This window comes from Rhinopithecus roxellana, chromosome 7 (genome assembly GCF_007565055.1).
Source record: "Rhinopithecus roxellana isolate Shanxi Qingling chromosome 7, ASM756505v1, whole genome shotgun sequence".
Taxonomy (NCBI): domain Eukaryota; kingdom Metazoa; phylum Chordata; class Mammalia; order Primates; family Cercopithecidae; genus Rhinopithecus; species Rhinopithecus roxellana.
In genome coordinates, this window is record NC_044555.1 from 85,350,159 (window position 1) to 85,369,239 (window position 19,081).

At 45.4% G+C, this 19,081-nt stretch overlaps 1 protein-coding gene across 5 annotated transcripts in view; it reads right to left on the reverse strand.

Annotated features, from left to right (window-relative positions):
- Positions 1-3,083: 3,083 nt before the first annotated feature.
- SH3KBP1 (SH3 domain containing kinase binding protein 1) overlaps positions 3,084-19,081 on the reverse strand; it is a 370,029-nt gene continuing 354,031 nt past the window's right edge. For 4 of the 5 annotated variants that reach the window (XM_010389053.2, XM_010389055.2, XM_010389054.2 and 1 more), the window contains 4 exons: positions 15,074-15,202; positions 11,049-11,317; positions 6,825-6,888; positions 3,084-5,568 (listed from right to left, as the gene is read on the reverse strand). In XM_010389053.2, coding sequence (XP_010387355.1) covers positions 5,527-5,568; positions 6,825-6,888; positions 11,049-11,317; positions 15,074-15,202 — 504 coding nt within the window. In that variant the 3' untranslated portion in view covers positions 3,084-5,526. The remainder of the gene's footprint in view (positions 5,569-6,824; positions 6,889-11,048; positions 11,318-15,073; positions 15,203-19,081) is intronic. The other variant, XM_010389057.2, reaches the window with a different exon arrangement.

Consider the following 19,081-nt stretch of genomic DNA (forward strand, 5'->3'; position numbering starts at 1 on the left):
AGCTGGGATTAAAGGCGTGCACCACCACATCCAACTAATTTTTTGTATTTTAGTGGAGACAGGGTTTCACCATGTTGGCCAGGCTGGTCTCGAACTCCTGAGCTCAGGCAATCTGCCCACCTTGGCCTTCCAATGTGTTGAGATTATAGGCATGAGCCACCTCGCCTGGCCAGACATTTCTGTTTTTCTCTGGAGGAAATAACCTTGGAAATGTTATTGATTTCTTCATATTTTTTCATTGGTTTCAGGATGGCTTTCATCAGCTGGGTTAAAAATTGGTTTGTAAATCCCTTAAAAGTTCTATTTTTATTTATTTTTTTGAGAGAGAGTGTCACTCTGTTACCAGGCTGGAGTGCAGTGGCGTGATCTTGGCTCGCTGCAACCTCCCCTTCCCAGGTTCAAGCAATTCTCCTGCCTCAGCCTCCCGAGTAGCTGGGACAACAGGCATGCGCCACCACACCCAGCTAATTTTTTTTTTTTTTTTTTTTTTTTTTGTATTTTTAGTAGAGACAGGGTTTCACCATGTGGCCCAGGATGGTCTCCATCTCTTTGACCTCGTGATCTGCCCACCTCGGCCTTCCAAAGTGCTGGGATTACAGGCATGAGCCATTGCGCCCGGCACTTTTTTTTTTTTTTTTTTTTTGAGATGGAGTTTCGCTCTTGTTGCCCAGGCTGGAGTGCAATGGCATGATCTTGGCTCACTGCAACCTCCACCTCCCGGGTTCAAGCGATTCTCCTGTCTCAGCCTCCTGAGTAGCTGGCATTACAGGCAACTGCTGCCACGTCCAGCTAATTTTTGGTATTTTTAGTAGAGACTGGGTTTCACCATGTTGGCCAGGCTGGTCTCGAACTCCTGGCCTCTGGTGATCTGCCTGCCTCGGCCTCCCAAAGTGCTGGAATTTACAGGTGTGAGCCACCACGCCTGGCCTTTTTTTTTTTTCCTTTTTTAAATTAATAGAAGCTATAATGAAAATTTGCATTTCCAGGGCACCTTCCCATCAAAGAGCTCAAAGCTTGCTAACAAATCTTAGCTTTCTGGAGAACTGGTAATATTCCATGGGGTGGGTGGGAACAGGGAGCATTCAAGAGTAAAATGACATTGTTACATAATCATCTGCATAATTTAATTAAACTTGTTGCTACTTAAAGAGAATGGCTCCATGAAGCTGGTTTGCCAGGAATTCAGTTTTTTTATTTTTGTTTTTTTTCTTTGTCCTCAGAAAATTCTAGCTACAACCTACTATATCACCTTGTTCTATTGTTTGGTTGAAATAAGTTATCACCTATTGCTCCAACAAGAAAAAAGGAGAGCCCATTTTATTGCGAATTCCAAATTCACAAACACGATGAGCACGCTGTCATTTGTGGAAAGGGTCTGCCCCCACAGCCACTTCAATTTGGGATCAATTCAAAAGACATGAAATAGGCTGGGCATGGTGGCTCACGCCTGTAATCTCAGCACTTTGGGAGGTCGAGGTGGGTGGATCACCTGAGGTCAGGAGTTTGAGACTGGCCTGGCCAACATGGTGCAACCCCATCTCTACTAAAAATACAAAAATTAGCTGGGCATGGTAGCGGGCGCCTGTAGTCCCAGCTACTTGAGAGGCTGAGGTGGGAGAATCACTTGAACCCGGGAGGTGGAGATTGCAGTGAGCCAAGATCGCACCACTGCGCTCCAGCCTGGGCGACAGACTGAGACTCTACCTCAAAAAAAAAAAAAAAAAAAAAAGAAAGAAAAAAAAGGGGGGGGGGCATAAAGTAAAACCATCATGTGGAAACCTGTACCAACTTCATGGATTCTTCTCAGTTGCACGGGCTGCCTCTGCTCCACATGTTGGGAACCAAGCCTTGGTGACCCTAGGAACAAGACTAGGAGTGACAGGAAAAGTTCATCCTCTTAAGAGACCCGAGCCTTGCCTGTCCTTACACCACTGATACTTATTTCTGGCTTGGCCATTGTGCTCCTTCACTTGTGCTAATTTTGGGCACAGCATCTTCTTCCCTGGGCTTAGGTCCTAAGTGCCAAGGCTTCCCTCTGTCGGACGCCACAATCAGTCATGCTGAATGCCAGTCACCCACGCATGCGTGCTTTGTTACAGTTCTCATTTGTACAAAACCAAAGAGGGAAGCTTTCATCAAGCCCCCTTGGTGCCAAAACATCTCGATGTTAATTTGTGCTAAAATAACTAGAGGACTAAAACCTAATCTCATACCACAAAAAGGGGACCATGATGACCTCGCATTACAATACAAAGGCCTTTGTGGGACCTGGGAATTATTTTTATACAGACCGTGGCGACTTTGAGCAATAAAGTACACATCCTGCAGTTTTCCCATCAAGGAACGGGTTATAAAAGGAAAGAAAACCCTGCCACTAATAAGCAAAGACACGTGCGAGGACACATACAGGATGTCCTTATGGAAGAAAGCAAATCATGTACTTGAGCATGCCACCTAGAGGACTGTGTGTGAATAAAAGTGGCTTGGCCGGGTGCAGTGGCTCATGCCTGTAATCCCAGCACTTTGGGAGGCCGAGACGGGCAGATCACCTGAGTCAGGAATTTGAGACCAGCCTGGCCAACAGGGTGAAACCCCGTCTCTCCTAAAAATACAAAAATTAGCTAGGCGCGGTGGCAGGCGCCTGTAATCCCAGCTACTGGGGAGGCTGAGGCAGAAGAATCACTTGAGCCCGGGAGGTGGAGGTTGCAGTGAGCAGAGATCACACCATCACACTCCAGCCTGGATGACAGAGACCCCGTCTCAAAAAAGAAAAAAGGCCTTACACAGTTATTTGAATAATGATGACTTCAAAATTTTTACACTAAAAAAGAATTTATACCTAACTGGCATTTTCTGATTAGATATGAGTATAAAACTGAACAATTTAAAAAATAGAATTCACAGGCACAGATTTCACAGATTATTTCTGTTCACTTGGGAAAGATGGGGGGAGGCACTATATTCCACGTCTTCTAAGGATATTTCTACGAGAGAAATCAAATTGTATAAAGTGGAGAAAAATGGTATTCCAAAAAAAAAAAAAAATCATTCCTCTTGGACCATGACAACTTTGAACAAAACTATTCTCACAAAATTTCATTTTAATCATCTTCTTTACAAAGCACAATACTTAAGACTTTTCTAAATACAACTTTATAAAATGAAGCAAAAAAATAATCTCCATAGATGCCTGGTCGAGTCCATGCTGAATGCAAAATAATTTTTTTTTTTTTTCAAAAGTGATACTTCCAAGCTTTTCAACATTCTCGATGGGTCCATTTTGTCAAGAGTAAAGATGGTGGCTGTTTGGGTAGCGGCTCATCCAGTTCCTTGATGCAGAATCCTCTTGCTGGGTACCCCGAGGGGCAGCAATGAAGCTGTACATGCCAACTTCTCCTTCCAGAATCACTTCTCCCTCTCCTTATGCAAAGGAAGCCAATGGCCTCTATGAGGGGGAAGACATCAGCTCTCTACATTCCATGTTGCCAGTGCCCCATGAGGGTGTTCCAACCGCTCAATTTAATCAACAATCCTACTCTGTATACACGTTATATAAAACTATATAATTAGGGATTTTCATAAGTAGATGAGAAATTTGAACATTGAAGAATCCAATCTGCATTCTTAGATCATTAGATGGTGGGGAATCTCTGGAATCTTCGAGTTTAATGCAGAAATGCTTAAAACTGTCAAGGGGTACAGGGATATTTTACGCTGCTCTTGGGAACTTGGCACTCCTGACTCCAAGCACACTGAACCCAAGGCTGCTGAAAAGGCAATATATCCAGGGATGGGAATGGAGGGTGTGAGGTTTCCTTCCTTATACACTCCCTTCCCTTAACTGTGCCCCCACCCAGGAAGACCGAGGTGTTCGGGCTCAAGTAAATACTTGGAGGGAAATAACAGCCTCAGGTAGCAAGGATGAGCACATAGGCAAGAGGAAGGCAGGGGGAGGGAGGGAAGAAGAGAAAGGAAGACACATTTATTTGTAATACTATCAATGACCAATAATGTGATTTTTTTGCATCACTTCTTCAGTATCATTAACTCTCATTCTTTGTGGCTGTGCAAATCTATGAATGTTTAGTAGTTTCACTATTAAACTCAGGAAATAGACAAAGCAGCTTTCGAGAAACACATCCAACATCTTCAGGGGCCATTAAGGGACCACCCCTTCCACCCCTACCCCTGAACAGTCTCGCAATACAGTAGGCTCCTCATTTTCAGCTAAGGATGAGAAAACAGTTACATAGTCTAAGGCTGAACTGTTCATGTACTACAAAGATAAAGCGGACAGGCAAACATCAGTTTCCTTGGGAAAGAAAAAGCAACTCCATAAATGCAAGAAAGTTCCAATGGCTACACTTCAACATGACCCTCCTCCCATTCTCTTGGACCTGAGGAAGGGGTTACAAGTGAGCAAGGCAAATGACATTATGTGAATACAGTTTAAACGATAACACACACGGGTAACCCAGTGCAGGAAATAATACAACTTTCCCCCCCTTGTTTTCATTTGCATTTTACTTTTATTTATTTTTGCTTTAATAATGCATATTCTGTTCACGCAAAAGGTGCAAAGGACAGAAAGCAGGGGTTTAACTTGGCTGATGAAAAATCAAGCAGGGATGACATTTCTAGTTTCATGAACAACCTAAAACTAGGAGAAATATAAAAGTCACAGCTGGTACCACAGAGCACGCCCAACTTCACAGCTGTCTCCTCTTAGGACCTTTGGCTAGGGTGAGAGAAGCTTTGAAGACAGTGGCCTCTAGTGGACTTGGATAAGTGGCAGACTTTTTTTTTAATTTTAATTTTTTAATTTTTTTGAATCATGGTAGCTGCATCACAAAAGCTCCAATCAAGAGGGTGGTAAAAAGAAGGCACAGATCATTGCAAATACCAGATTTTCTCTTTCTCTTTTTGTAAATATACCATCATATATAAGCTAAAATTTCTCTTAGGGTGGTGGGGTTTGCTGGCAGGGGAAGGGACAGGTTGAGCCTACAATTGCATATGTAATAGAATCCTAATGGGGGGACAAAGAGCGAGGCAGCTCTCAGCCTGAAGCAAAAGAAAAGGACACTCGCTTCTGACTACGTGTAGTACAAACACTAGGGAAGTCTGTGACAAAACACGATTAAAAAAATCATAAAATTATAAAGCTTGTAAACGAATAATCTGAAATTACATTTTATTAATGGAAAATATCATCAAAATAGTACCACTATGGACTAAACTGCCTGAGTTTTCATTTCGCATTCAGATCTCAGAGTAGAAAAGCCTTTAGCACAATTTTGCTCTGTGTAAGTCACAACGAGTGCCAGCCCCAGGACTAAACCCTGGGGAAGATTCTCCTCTTGGATGGAATTTGTGTTGTGCTATCAAGACTTTTGTGCTAATCTTTCAAACAGGGACATTTTGAGGCAAACCTTTAATCTTTTGGCACAAGATTATTTTGGCTGGGGCAGAAAATTTGAGTCTCGGACTCAGGATGAATAATGTGACATTTCATTGATCAAGTATTCATTTTGATTGTAGAGCTTTCTTTATGTCATTCACTTCCATCTAGAAAGAGAAAAATAAGAATGGAACAAAGTCATAATGAATCGGCTGGTTTTATAGAAGCTGAAAGATTATAAACCTGGTCGACTGAAAGAAAACTATGTACCTGACAATTTTAAAGGTGACATGACATCGGAATGGACAATCAATAGCAATGCCAGAAGTGCCATCAACACAGAACAGGCACACAGACACGAAGCACTAGGAAATGGTGAACATTTTGACTCTCAGGCTGCCAGGCTGCAAAGTTTGTCAAAAGCAGCAGTAATTCCAGTTTCCTAGCCAGAGGGTAGAGCAGGCGGTCCTATCAGGCTGGGCCATCTGGCAGTGTTGGAAGGCAGTTGTGGTTGGCTCAAGGGGGTGTCTGTCAGTAACCCCAAAATGATGGCAAGCAGCTACCTATCCTTTGTTAAGCAGCATGGGCCCCCATCACCACAAGGGCACCAACTGGATGAAAGCTGAAAGTCTACCTTTGGTCAATCAGAACTCCCACGCATTCTCTGCCATTTGGTAACGGCAGTGTTGAATCAGAAGCTACAGGGGACAGAGCTCTAATGGCCTGGCAGGACAGAAATGGCCATCAGTGAGAAATCAAGAGCAAATGCCCCTGAACGTGGACAACTGTGGCCCCTGGAGCCCTAGTGACCACATATAATGAGGCCTCTTGGAAATGGAGGTGGTGGAGGGGCTTTTCGCAGAGATGTTTAAGATAAATTCCAGGCCAGTTGCCGTGGCTCACACCTGTAATACTAGCACTTTGGGAGGCTGAGGCAGGCAGATCACCTGAGGTCAGGAGCTCGAGACCATCCTGGCTAACACGGTGAAACCCCATCTCTACTAAAAATACAAAAAATTAGCCGGGTGTAGTGGCATGTGCCTGTAGTCCCAGCTAATTGGGAGTCTGAGGCAGAAGAATCACTTGAAACCGGGAGGCGGAGGTTGCAGTGAGCCAAGATCGCACCAGGGCACTCCAGCCTGGGTGACAGAGCGATACTCTGTCTCAAAAAGAAAAAAAAAAAAAAAGATAAATTCCAAATGAGAACCCCAATTTGGGGCACATTTCCTAATGTTTCCCTTCCCCAAGACTTCCTGGGGAAATGATATGTAGTAAGCCTATACGAGTCTAAGAAAATGGTCACAGGAAATGTATCCAGATCTGCAGAGAGGTGACAATCATTTATTTTTGAAATAAAAGCCCTGACTCTGTCCTGTCCCACTGAGCCTAGGACTCACAGGCAACAGAACCCAAAGGGACTCACCTGCAACCGAAGCCGGATTTTCTTCTCTTCATCCAACTCAGACAATAACTGTTTAATCTCTCGTCTGAAAAGCAAATGGCAATGAAATTAACCAAAATCCCAGACTTCCCTCATCAGAGATCAGAAACCTCTTATTATCACTACAAAATCCATCTGATCCTTTTTCACAAAGAAACTGTGGACAAAACACCATTTTTTTTTTTTTTTTTTGCATTGTTACTGCTTAAAATTTGTTTCAGGCAGAAAGGCTTGCCATTATTCTGGGGCCCCTAAAATATGTAGCCAGCAGCTGGTGGTTGTGGAAGTGACCTTTGAAATCCCTTAGTCCAAACTTCTCCCAAAAGGAGAAGATGGGGCAACTGAGGCTCAGCATGGTGTCCTGACTTGCCCAATGACTAGACTTCACGTAACCTGTCAGAATATGACAGGTTCATATTCTGTCATCTTCCCCATAACCACTCCTTTATTACACAATCACTGGGCTTTAAATGTACTTACTATAATTTTTTTTTTTTTTTTTGAGACAAGGTCTTGCTCTATTGTTCAGGCTGAAGTGCAGTGGCACGATCACGGCTCACTGCAGCCTCAACCTCCCAAACTCAAGCGATCCTCCCACCTCAGCCTCCTGAGTAGTTAGTACTACAAGTGCACACCACTGTGCCAGGCCAATTTTTAAAATTATTTTTGTAGAGATGGGGTCTCACTATGTTGCCCAGGCTGGTCTTGAACTCCTGACCTCAAGTGATCTGCCCGACCCAGCCTCCCAAAGTGCTGGGATTACAGACATGAACCACTAAGCCTGGCTCTTCATTTTTATTGCAGATGTTTTTACCACTCCATATATATATTTCCTTTATTTTATTTATTTATTTATTTATTTATTTTTATTATTATTAATTTTTGAGATGGAGTGTCACTCTGTCACCCAGGCTGGAGTTCAGTGGGGTGATCTTGGCTCACTGCAACCTCTGCCTCCTGGGTTCAAGCGATCCTCCTGCCTCAGCCTCCCGAGTATCTGTGATTACAGGCATGCATCACCATGCCTGGCTAATTTTTGTATTTTTAGTAGAGATGGGGTTTCACCATGTTGGCCAGGCTGGTCTCGAACCCCTGACCTCAGGTAATCTGCCCGCCTCAGCCTCCCAAAGTGCTAGGATTACAGGCGTGAGCCACCACGCCTGGCCTATTTCGTTTATTTTCAACAGGGTTTTTAATTGCTAAAAGGTTACTGGTATGTTTTCATAGATTCTCACAAAATCCTACACAGTAAGTCCCAAAAACTTGGGGGTAAAATAATTGGCGTAATGGCATGGCAATCATGTCTTAGAGAAACTGGCATGACTTAGGATCCATGGCCTAATGCCCTTTCCAACATTAAAAATAATGAAGTGCACAACACTAACCATCCCACAAAGTCAGGGCTCTATACTTAGGACACTGCAAGCATCCAAACACTGGGCAGAGAGCTGTCCTCCATTTTAAGGTATCGAACACTCCATTTTACATGCATATTTTTACAGACTGGATGGAAAATCAAGAAACAAAGATGGCTGACACACCACAGTAAAATAAGGTGGAAGTTATATTGCATTTTCTCACTTCGGATGAGCACCATGATAGTCCCTATCTCTGGGGCAGTGTCCCAGCTCTGCTGTCAACATACTGGGTTTATATCACAACTGATGTGAACCAGTTGTGATTCATTACTGTATTTGTTTAAGCACACATTATGCACCCATATCTCAGTGGGTACTACTTAGGGATTAGGAAGGAAGAAGGTGAGACTCCAAGCAAATGTTCCAACCCCAGGAGACTGGCAGGCAAAGCCTCAAGCAGTCCAGCTGTGAGCAGTTAATTGGGGAAAGCCGTCCAAAGAAAGTCACCAAGTCTTGAACTAGTAAAATGAAAATTAGTGTTAAGTCTATGAGGAGGAAGAAAGACAGGGGAATTGAGAGAGAAAAGCCAGGGAAAAGCAGGGAGGTGAGAACCAGCTTATTTGGGGATAAGGAGAGCTGGCGTGGACTTGAGTTGAAGGCTAACAGGAAAGTGACAAGAAAGCTAACACGAGAGACTAGTAGGGACCCACTGACCCTGGGCACAAAGGCCAGACTGACGTAGGTAGCAAAAGGCAGGACTTGGAAGAGAGGCCACCGTGGGGTGTTGATTCAAGAGATTTTGGCCGGGGAAAGACAATTCCCACCAACCATTTGCAGGCTTCACAGTGCGGGAGAAACATGGTGTGGCAGCCCCGAAGCACAGGCCATTTCAGACGTTGCAGGCATCTCTCAGAGGGTCCAAAGGGCTAAAGCCCTGAATTCAAGCCAGTCTGATACCATGATGGTCCTGTTCAGAAGGCAAGAACCAATGCTCTGGGGTGTCCTGGGGCCTCTGAGATGTCCTGTCTAGGCAAGGGAAACAGGTAACCTGGACATGGATGGGGCCTTTGGGTAGCCAAATGAGTAACCTCCAGAGCCAGATAGGAGCTGGGGACTTTAAGGGGTTAGAGGTAGCCTGGCTGGCCCCAGGATTCCCTCTCAAGTAGCATCCTGCCAGTCCTGTATATTAATCTGACGGATCTCTTCCAGGCTGGGGTAAGTCCAAGAGGCTTCAATTCCATATGGCACCACCCAGCCTGAGTAGAACAGGACCTGCTTGGAGCCACATTGCTCAAAGCGAATTCCATGGAACCCTCATCCTAGGATGCTCTAGAAAAAAAAGGTTCTATGATTAAACAGGTGTGGGACACCTTGCATATGCTATCCTCTCCATCCTCCCAATGCAAAGGGAAGGCTCTGAAGAGCCCTTCAGAAAAGAAATTAACTTTGCTTAACCCAGTTATTCCTGCAAAGTAACCATAAAACACATTAGGGCCCTCTAGCCACGTAGAAAGAGGCAGGTGACAGGGCTTCTGCTGGCCCCAGACTGGCAGAGGGCTTCATCGCTGTAAGTCTCTGGCTGCATCCCCTGTCACCACCCCAGGCACCTCCAATCCAAGAAGGCCAGTCGCCTGGGGATGCGCTGACCTCACCAGGCTGCCCCGTGTGACCAGGAATCTACATGATGTTCTCGCTGCTGGAGTAGTACGCTCTTAGCAATCCTAAATCATTGTTCAAAATCCTACCCGGGAAATAACTCTTTGAGATGCCTCCCCTGATCCTCTCAAGAAACAGCCAACTGATCCCTAAAATCCTCGAACCTCAGTTTACTCAGAGCAGTGCCTCCCTACTTTTTTTTTTTTGAGATGGAGTCTCGCTCTGTCACCCAGGCTGGAGTGCCGTGGCGCAATCTCGGCTCACTGCAACCTCCGCCTCCCGGGTTCAAGCAATTCTGCCTCAGCCTCCCAAGTAGCTGGGATTATAGGCACACGCCACCGTGCCCAACTAATTTTTTGTATTTTTAGTAGAGATAGGGTTTTGCCATGTTGGCCAGGCTAGTCTCAAACTCCTGACCTCAGGTGATTCACCTGCCTTGGCCTCCCAAAGTGCTGGGATTACAGGCATGAGCCACTGTGCCCATTCTCTACTTCTAATCCTCCTATGGGCTTTGTCATTGCAAACCACATCCTGGATGATATTGATGTATGATACTTATTTTTGTGTCCAGGTCTTTCTCCTCATCTAAGTGCTCTTTGAGGATTAGAGATGTGGCGAGAGTGTGTGTGCAGCCATGCATGGAGAAAGACCTGCCCCGCCCCGCCCTGCCCACTGCAGTCTCATGGTGAGAACATCTTACTCAATGTAAAATCCTGGGCTTCAAGATTCCCTACGTCTTCTTCACACATTACCGGTACCTCAATGCAGGCCAACTGCTTCATCTAGCAGCTAAGTGAAGAAATTGCCATTTTTCTATTGCAAGAGGAAAAGCTAGCTGTTGAGCTTATTTAAGAAGTGGTTCATGTACATACTGTGTTTTATGGGGGATTTAAATGCTTTTCTTCTTAGCAGTCTGCTGAGAGCATCAGTCCCTGCAATGGACTCATCCCTCTATGCCCCGTGGCCAGCCTGTGCCCTTCCTGCACACAAAGTCCAGCAAAAACATGCAGCATAATTTAAGTATAAATTGAGACTCTCAGGGTCTACACACACTCCCACCACTGCTGCCACCATCACCGGGGAGACCAGGCCCGCCATCCAAGGCAGGCTGGGATCCATGCTTTCAGAACTAGGTGCTGGCCTGGCGGAGAGCAACCTGGGTGACAGCCGCCAAGAGTCCCCGGACACTCACTTCTGCTGGTCCTTCATGGTCTCGATGATGCTCCTCAGCTCGCGGACCTGTGTCCTTAGCTCCTCCACGGCCGCCTGGCTGCTGGCCGCAGGCTCCATCTTTGGTTTTCCTTCCGTGCCGAACAGAGAAGGGGAGTTGGCTCTGTGTCCAGCTGTTCCCAAAGAGGATGACAGCGGGGAGGGCACCGCCGAGGACAGAGGGGCTGGCCCACCACCACCTGCTGCCATGGTCCCCGGCTTGGGCGGCAGGGATGCTTTGTTGTCGGACACCTGTGACGAGGGAAGGCAGGGAGGGTTCAGGGATGGGGATTTGTGTGTTGTGTCTTTGTCCTGGTTAGTCAAACTCTCTGTTAACACCACTGTCCCTGCCTCTCTCCACACACTCCATTCACTTGTTCCTTCATCCACAAGCCACCAAGGGCCTGCTTGGTACAGGCATGTCCCCCTTACTCACATGCCGCCTTCTATGTATTTTAAATGTGACCTTCTTTCTGGACAGAGAGTTTCCGACTGGTTCAATATACACACCGAGATGCCCAGCTACTTGCCAGGCACCACAAACTCTGAAGTGAACAAGACATTGAGGCATTCTCCTGGTCTCCAGGGAGCTCAGAACCCAGTGGGGCGCAGACAGACAGACAGACCAACGCACTGCGATGGGGGGATGACTGCACAGAGGGAGGTGAGCATACAGAGCCCCAGAAACACAGAAAAGGGGCCAGCCATCCAGATGGGCAGGTATCGCAAGCAGGTACTGACAGTCTCGTCTTGGAGGAGGACCAAGAAGTAGCCAGAGGAAAGGAGGGGCACTTAGAGAAACAAGCTGCAGCGGGAGGGAACACACCAGGCAAAGGTCTAGAGACCGCAGAGCAAAATGCATTGGTGGGAAGTACTGCTAGAGCATCAGAGGGGGCAAGAGAGGGCCTTGGGGGCAGAGCTAAGGCTGGGAGGTACAAGCAGCTGGGCGAAAGGGTGAGAGGAGGGCACACCATGCTGAGGACCATGCTGGTTGCAGAAGGGCCTAAGGGTTGGCAGATCTGGAGCTGGAGAGAACTGCTGGGAGAGTCTTACACAACGTAAGCTAGAAGTGGTCAGGGTTTGACCCAGGCAGTGGTTAGGAGGATAGATACAAGACAACTTTGAGTGATGTAGCGAAGGCAGGCGCAGCCGACATAGAGCGCCAGGCATTGTTCCCAGTGCTGGGGGCAGGAGTGGGCCAGAAGGATGGAGTCCCTGCCCTCATAGAACAGATGCCTTGTGAGCAGGGAGATGTGTTCCTGGACAGGATGCAGAGGGTGGAGGAGGAAGGACAGATCAGGGACCACGGGTGCAGTGGACACAGGACACACCAGGCATCAAGATTGTACCTTTCATGGGAGAAACAGCAGGTTGAAGAGTCAGATAATGAATTCTGTTTTTGACACATTGGATTTTAGGAGCCCTTAGTGACTGGGAAAGAGGAGGAGGAGAGGGGATGAAGCAGAAGAGAGGCCTAGAAGAGAGTCCAGAAGGATCAAAGTGGTTGCATGCGTGGGTGAAGGGTGCTGAGAGGAAAACTGGGTGGAGTCCACTTGGTGGAGCCAGGGAGACAGAAACCTGCTGGTGGCAGATGAGCACCTGGATGGGAGGCGAAGGTGTGGCCTGCAAGTTTAGGACTCTCTTTCCAGAAACTTGTTTGAGGCAGGAAGACAGGAGAGAGGGAGCATGCTCATGCGGAAGCCTCAGGGGGAGGTGGGATCAGGGAAGGGTTCCGTTCACTTTCCAGGACTGGAGGACTGGGGAGACCCTAAGCTGCACGATACGCTGAGAGAAAGAGCCAGCGAAGGGCCAGGCTGAAGATGGAGGAGACTGGCAGGGGAGGCCTGATGGAGAAAGAGTGTCCTGAGAAGGCCAGGAGGGCCCAGGAAGGACAGTCATAGATGAGAGAGAAGAGGGGTGCCCAGTAGGCCCCTGGGGGAGAAGGCACCAACAAGGGAGCTGGGAGGCAGGTGGCAAGGAGGGAAAAGAGTGGGACAGGATGTTGGGAGGCGGGGAGGATAAGCAGTAGGGCAGAAGTAGAGACTGGTGGTGAAGCTTGGCAACACGGCCGCGAGACTCCCTCCAGCAGCAGGTACCCAGCAGGCCACCCCAGCACAGGAGCCAAAAGGGGCTTGGCTGGCATGGTGAGGAGGCAGAGTCTGGATTCAGGCTGTGCTAGAGGGAGAGACTAGGCAGAGAAAGCCAAAAGCAGATGGGCCATCATTCCGAGCCTCTCTGCTCGCCTTTTTTCTGCCAAGTTACCATTGAGGAAAAGCGCTCTCTGCTGCCAGGGATACAGCTCCACCAGCCCGTGCTTTATCATTAGTAGGAGTTAGAGTAAGAGGGAAGAGGAACTGACATTTCTGGAGCAATGATCACATGCCGGACACCGGCTAGACAATTTGAACAACGATTGGTTGGCACAAGCATTTTACCAAGCAGAAAACGGAGGCTTAAAGAGGTGGCCGAGTAGTTCCCCAAGACTCATAGGTAACAACCGGCGGAAACGGGGAGTCAATTCCCTATCAACCAGATCCCTCAAGTCCAGCACTGCAACTGTGGCTACCTGAGTCTGAAGATTTGCGCTCTCCTGTCCTTCTCTCCTTTGCTTGTCACCTATTCCTGGGCTTATGCCTTTTCCTGTTTCCCATCCTGCATCCTTGCGGACCTCCCATACTCCTGTGACCCACCAATCAATGCCTTTGCACTGACTGACTTCCAGACACTTCTTGAATCAAGGCTTCCCTTGGCATTTCCTACATGACTTGCTCTCCCGGCCCATTTCGGCTACTGAGCAATTTTAAAGCCCTCACAGAGTATAGGCCACCACCTTCCCTAGATCAAATTAGTTCAAGTGGAATTTCTAGAAGCAGTGAAGAGCACGACATGACAACTCCGGGGAAGTAAAACAGGCTAATGGGATAGAACTGTGCAAATCAGAACCGTGAAAACCCACTGTCCACCAGTAGATGTCACTGTAGAGACACCCCAGGGATGTCAGAATGAACCTATACCTAGAGTCACCAGAAAAAAACGGGTCTAGGAATCCAATTTCTGCAAATGGAATCCTTTTATAAAGAAAGAATGCTTCGGTTTTGTGAATAATTACAATTGATCTGTTGTATAGGATCACGTTTTGCATACTGTATCAGATTTGTAAGAAAATCTATACATGTAAATTCTTAAATCTACGGAGAAGGAAAATTCCACGGTAAACTGATTTCTTTGTGCTATTCCTGCTTCAAGTGACTACAGTTTTCTGCTTTTAGACAGAAAGAAGTTGCTAATATTGAGAGAAAATAATTCCAATCGACTTGGTTTGCTTAGTGGGAGAAAATGGAATTTTAAACTCTTGGTTCGTATTCATAGGAAGAAGAGAATTTATACAAGATGTTCCTTAAAAGTTACGTGCAGTTGCCAAGAGCTAAGTGTCTTCCTTGTTTCTCATAAACTAATAACTTAAAGTATCTATACTATTCTCTGGGCATGGAATAAAATTAAAGTGTTTTTAGACTATAAATTTATCATAGAATGTGAATCCAAATCAATTTTCTTTAAGAGACCACATTAGTTATCTATATTTATGATCTTCCAACTATAATTTGTGACCAGCTTTGAACATAAAAGACAAGATCTGTGGGCAGAGGGCACAGCATTTAATATATTTAATGTCTTCTCTCTAGACATCTCAAGGCTTTTTAAATTGTTCTGCTTGTGGTGATGGTGGTAGTGTGTGAAGGCATTTGTGAATGTGTGTGTGATGGTATGAAGAGGAGATCAAACCACAAGAGAGAAACATGGGAAATAAACAACTGAACTTGTATCTCAGGGATTCTGCCTAGTTTTGGAGACTGCAACATGCCTCGAGGATTTTGATGAGTAATAGAATCGCTGTCATTGAAGAATGACAAACACCTGCACTATCTGTGTATCTTTGTTTGGTTTATAACCCATCATTAGCACATGCATGAAATGACAGGGACACCCTCGCCATGGCTAGTCACTCACTTGGGATATGGTAACAGTCTTGGAAGTTTTCTTTGACGCGTCCACTCCTCTGTGCGCAAGTGAAATGTGTTCCTCCTTATCCTCTTCGGGACTTGGGGAGTCGAAGATATCAGGGCTTGAAAGGGATGACTGATAAAGCCAAAAGAAAATGCTTTTGTCAGAATTACACCTTAGCTGACACCGCTTTCGTGAATATAATGCTATGTGCTTTCCAAAGCCCTCGACACTGCTATTTTGTCTTCTCACGATAACCCTGTGAGGCAAAAAAGTGTGCTGTTATCCACGCGCTCAAGTCACAGAGCTGATTAGTGGCAGAACTGCGACTAAGAAGCAAGGTTTCCTAAACCAGGGATCTTGCCACTGATGTCCATCGATCACTTCAGTCTTGCAAGCATCCATCGTCCATCCTTTCCTGCTCCTTCCTCTAAACATTTGCTACCATGTGCCAAGCACTGAGCTTGTACTGCAGACTTAGTGACATGCCACACAGAATGCCTGCCCTCACAGGGCTGACAGTCCACCAGGGAAGAACCCCACACAGGTCAACAAGAGGCTGCTCTAATCTGCCTCTCCTCCATTCCCTCCTCTTCCTTTTCCTTGACCTTTTCCAGGATTGCTAAATCTGCTGCATACGGAAGTGCCCTAAAGGATGTGTCTGAGAGAAAACCATTTCCAGGGATAAGGGCTCACCAGGCTGTGGTCCAGTGACTGGTGTTTCCTCAGCTTGAGAGCACAGCCCTGCTCGCTAGTGCAACAAGCTCATATCTCCTTTGGTACCTGCTGCTAAATCTCTGTGCTCATTATTGCTGACAGTCAACATTCATTTTGGAGTCTGTATTGCTACAGTATATTTACAGAATGGCAGCATCTTTTGGTAAAATACAGGACGACACCCCTGTTCTTTCTGCCTCACTGTGAAGATCACTGTAAAGATAAAAAAGCCAGATGAGGCCAGGCGTGGTGGCTCATGACTGTAATCCCAACACTTTGGGAGGCTGAGGTGGGAGGATCTCTTGAGCCCAGGAATTTGGGACCAGCCTGGGCAACATGGCAAAACTCCATCTCTATGAAAAATATAAAAATTAGCCAGGCACGGTGGTGTGCACCTGGAGTCCCAGCTACTTGGGAGGCTGAGGTGGAAGGATCACTTGAGCCCTGAAGGTCGAGGCTGCAGTGAGCCATTGACATTGCACCACTGCACTCCAGCCTGGACAAAAGAGCAGGACCCTGTCTGAAAAAAAAAAAAAAATTCTGGACCAATTCACTGGAATTCACTTGGTCATAGATGATCACTGGGCTAGAATTTCCCTATTTTAGAACAAAGCAAATTAAAATAAGAGTTCCTATAGCAAGGAATCCTTTATAATGAAGAATCTTCCAGAGATCTCTTTGGACAAGCTCATCTTCAGCTTCATCTCTATGCTTTCTACCCTGGTGGTAGAAAAACAGTCCCATTTAAAGTCACCACTTGGCATCATTATAGAAAAATTACACCCAAAAATATTGTATGTTTTCTTCTGTTTACTTAAGGCAGAAATCTAATGCATTTTAGGGAATTTTTAAGCAAAGTTTTCAATTTAACAGGTTTTATTTGTTAATCTTCATTTAATCTGAAAATCCAATTACCTAGAATAACGTTTCCCCCACCACCAAGCCTTCTTACTAATCTAGGCTTAACTGCTTAGCCACCATACCATGCCTGGATCCTCTCATTTTGAGATTTTATTCAAAAAGCCAGTTCCCTCCAATACAACCTAGGGTTCATGAGCTGCCAATCAAAGCTTGCTCTTTGAATCCTATAAGCATAAAGAGCTTCAGCTAGGGTCAGAGGCCCCAGGCTGGGGAATCATGACTGGTATATTTCCTCCATCATTCCCCCCAATGGCCTTTGAGGAACATGCCCATATCCACTAAGCCTCCACTTGCCTATGAAAAATCCACAGGTGCTAACTGGAAGAAGACTAAATAGGTATTCAAAGTACACATCCAAGTGGGGATGAATGGGAATGAAGGGAAGAGAATACAATATTTATACTTTAAAGCACAAATATATCCTTTTGTTCTAAGTCTGCAAATGAAATCACTTCATATAAAATGTCAAACTTCGAGTCACTGTGTCATAAGCCTCTTGCAGACAGTGACCATGTGCTTTTCATTCCAGTTGTATCTTTGGTACCTGGCACAGTGCCGAGCCCATAGGGGATAGATTTCTATAAAGATTTATTGAATGAATGAACAACTGTGTAGTCTGAAGGCAGTGAAGATGATATGTCCTTACCACATCCCCCAAATACATACGAACTCTCAGCCATGGGATGTATGGACCAAAGATGAGACAAGAGATGGTAATTTAAACCTGTCTGTAATTCTGGAAGTCACAAGGCTCTCTAGACCTTGAAAAGTTGGGAAGGATTTGGAAGGAAGACAAAAATGATGAAGGATTTATAGAGAAGATGGAGGAGGTAGGATTGAAAAACAAAATATAGAGATACTAAGAAGCAACTAAACAGGTCGTGGGTATAAGAGGGGTGTTGGGGTGGGGTGTGAAAAGGTGAGAGGGAGAGGGGAAAGAAGGTGGTGTTGACAGAGAAGTCTGTATAACAGTAAAAAAGTCAGCTACTTTTAAAAGTCTTTCACCCAAAAATGTGTCAATGCAAAGTTAGGTTTGTTTCATACTAAGAGGAAAAATAGGATGACTCAAACCATACTTTCAGACTCTAGATATGAGAGAAGAGGTTCCAAGGAAGTGACATTCTTTTTCTTCTAAATGATGACACCTTAGGTGGGATCAGTGGTGACATGAAAATAGGATGTGTCCTGGGAAACCTGCAAAAGGTTAATTCCTTGGTTTATCTGGGTAGAGGTTATAAAGACTTGGACTCACTGGAACAAGGCAATGTGCTATACAGAAATAAACAGATACAGAGAGAGAGAGAGATCTTATACACAGACACAACTTGTGGAAGGTGAGCTTGGAGGGGACAGAACAACCTGCGGCAAAAGCAAAGCATACATTTCCCTTTGACCCACTTCCAGAAAATTTTTACCCAAGTCAATAATTTTAGAGCAGCATCAAGATTTTTCTGCAGTGACATTCATTTGAGTGTTGTTTATAATAAGGAACTGGAAAAAACATAAATGCCCAATAATGGTATATTGGCTAAACACTCACATACTCATAGGTTAGAAAAATGGGCAGCCATGAAATGTGATGTCAGGGAAGAATGTGTCATGACTGGGGAGAAAGGAACACAACAGAAGAGGAGAAAAGCAAGTTTCAAAATGATGCATATTACGTAATCCTATTTGTGAAGAAATAATTTTATATATACAATTTTTTTTTTTTAAAGCTAAGGCTGTATAGCAAAAAGTTAACAGTTCTTTGCACTGGGGAGCAGGATTACAGGTGACTTTCTTCTTTATGCATTTTTTAGTTCAAATTTGGTACAATAAGCGTGTACTAGGTTCGCAATAAAAAGTCATTCAAAACGACCCAAACAAAAATCTTCTATGGGTTATCCTGAGTGTTCCAATCGGTTTCTCCTTCATCATCAGGTGCCTCATATGTTTGAAAACAATCTCCTGAAGGTCTGCGTGGTATTCTGTGGAGGGGTACAGGCAACGGGGATTTGAGAGAAAGGTTCGGCTGCTGCCTGATGCTATAGAGGAGCAGATCTTTATTGAGTAAAGTTTTGTTTTGTTTATAGACCAAACCAGCCTCATTCTCCTTTCCCCACCATAAAACGTGATTTTTTTCTTACCCTTTTCATTTCAGGTTCAAATAAGAATCAGTCTGGAAGGAAAGAAAAGGAAGGTGGGAATAGGGAGCGCCTACCTTGCTGGCAGAAACACAAAGAACAAATAGAAAGAAATGTTGCTTGACTCAAGAAGACTCTGAAATCACTTTTGGTTGGCAGTGTATCTCATGGCCTCCCTCTCCTGGGGTGTCCTCAAATCGGCTGCTTGCAGAAGAGTCCTTATCTAGAGTCTCTAATCTGTCCTGCTTTT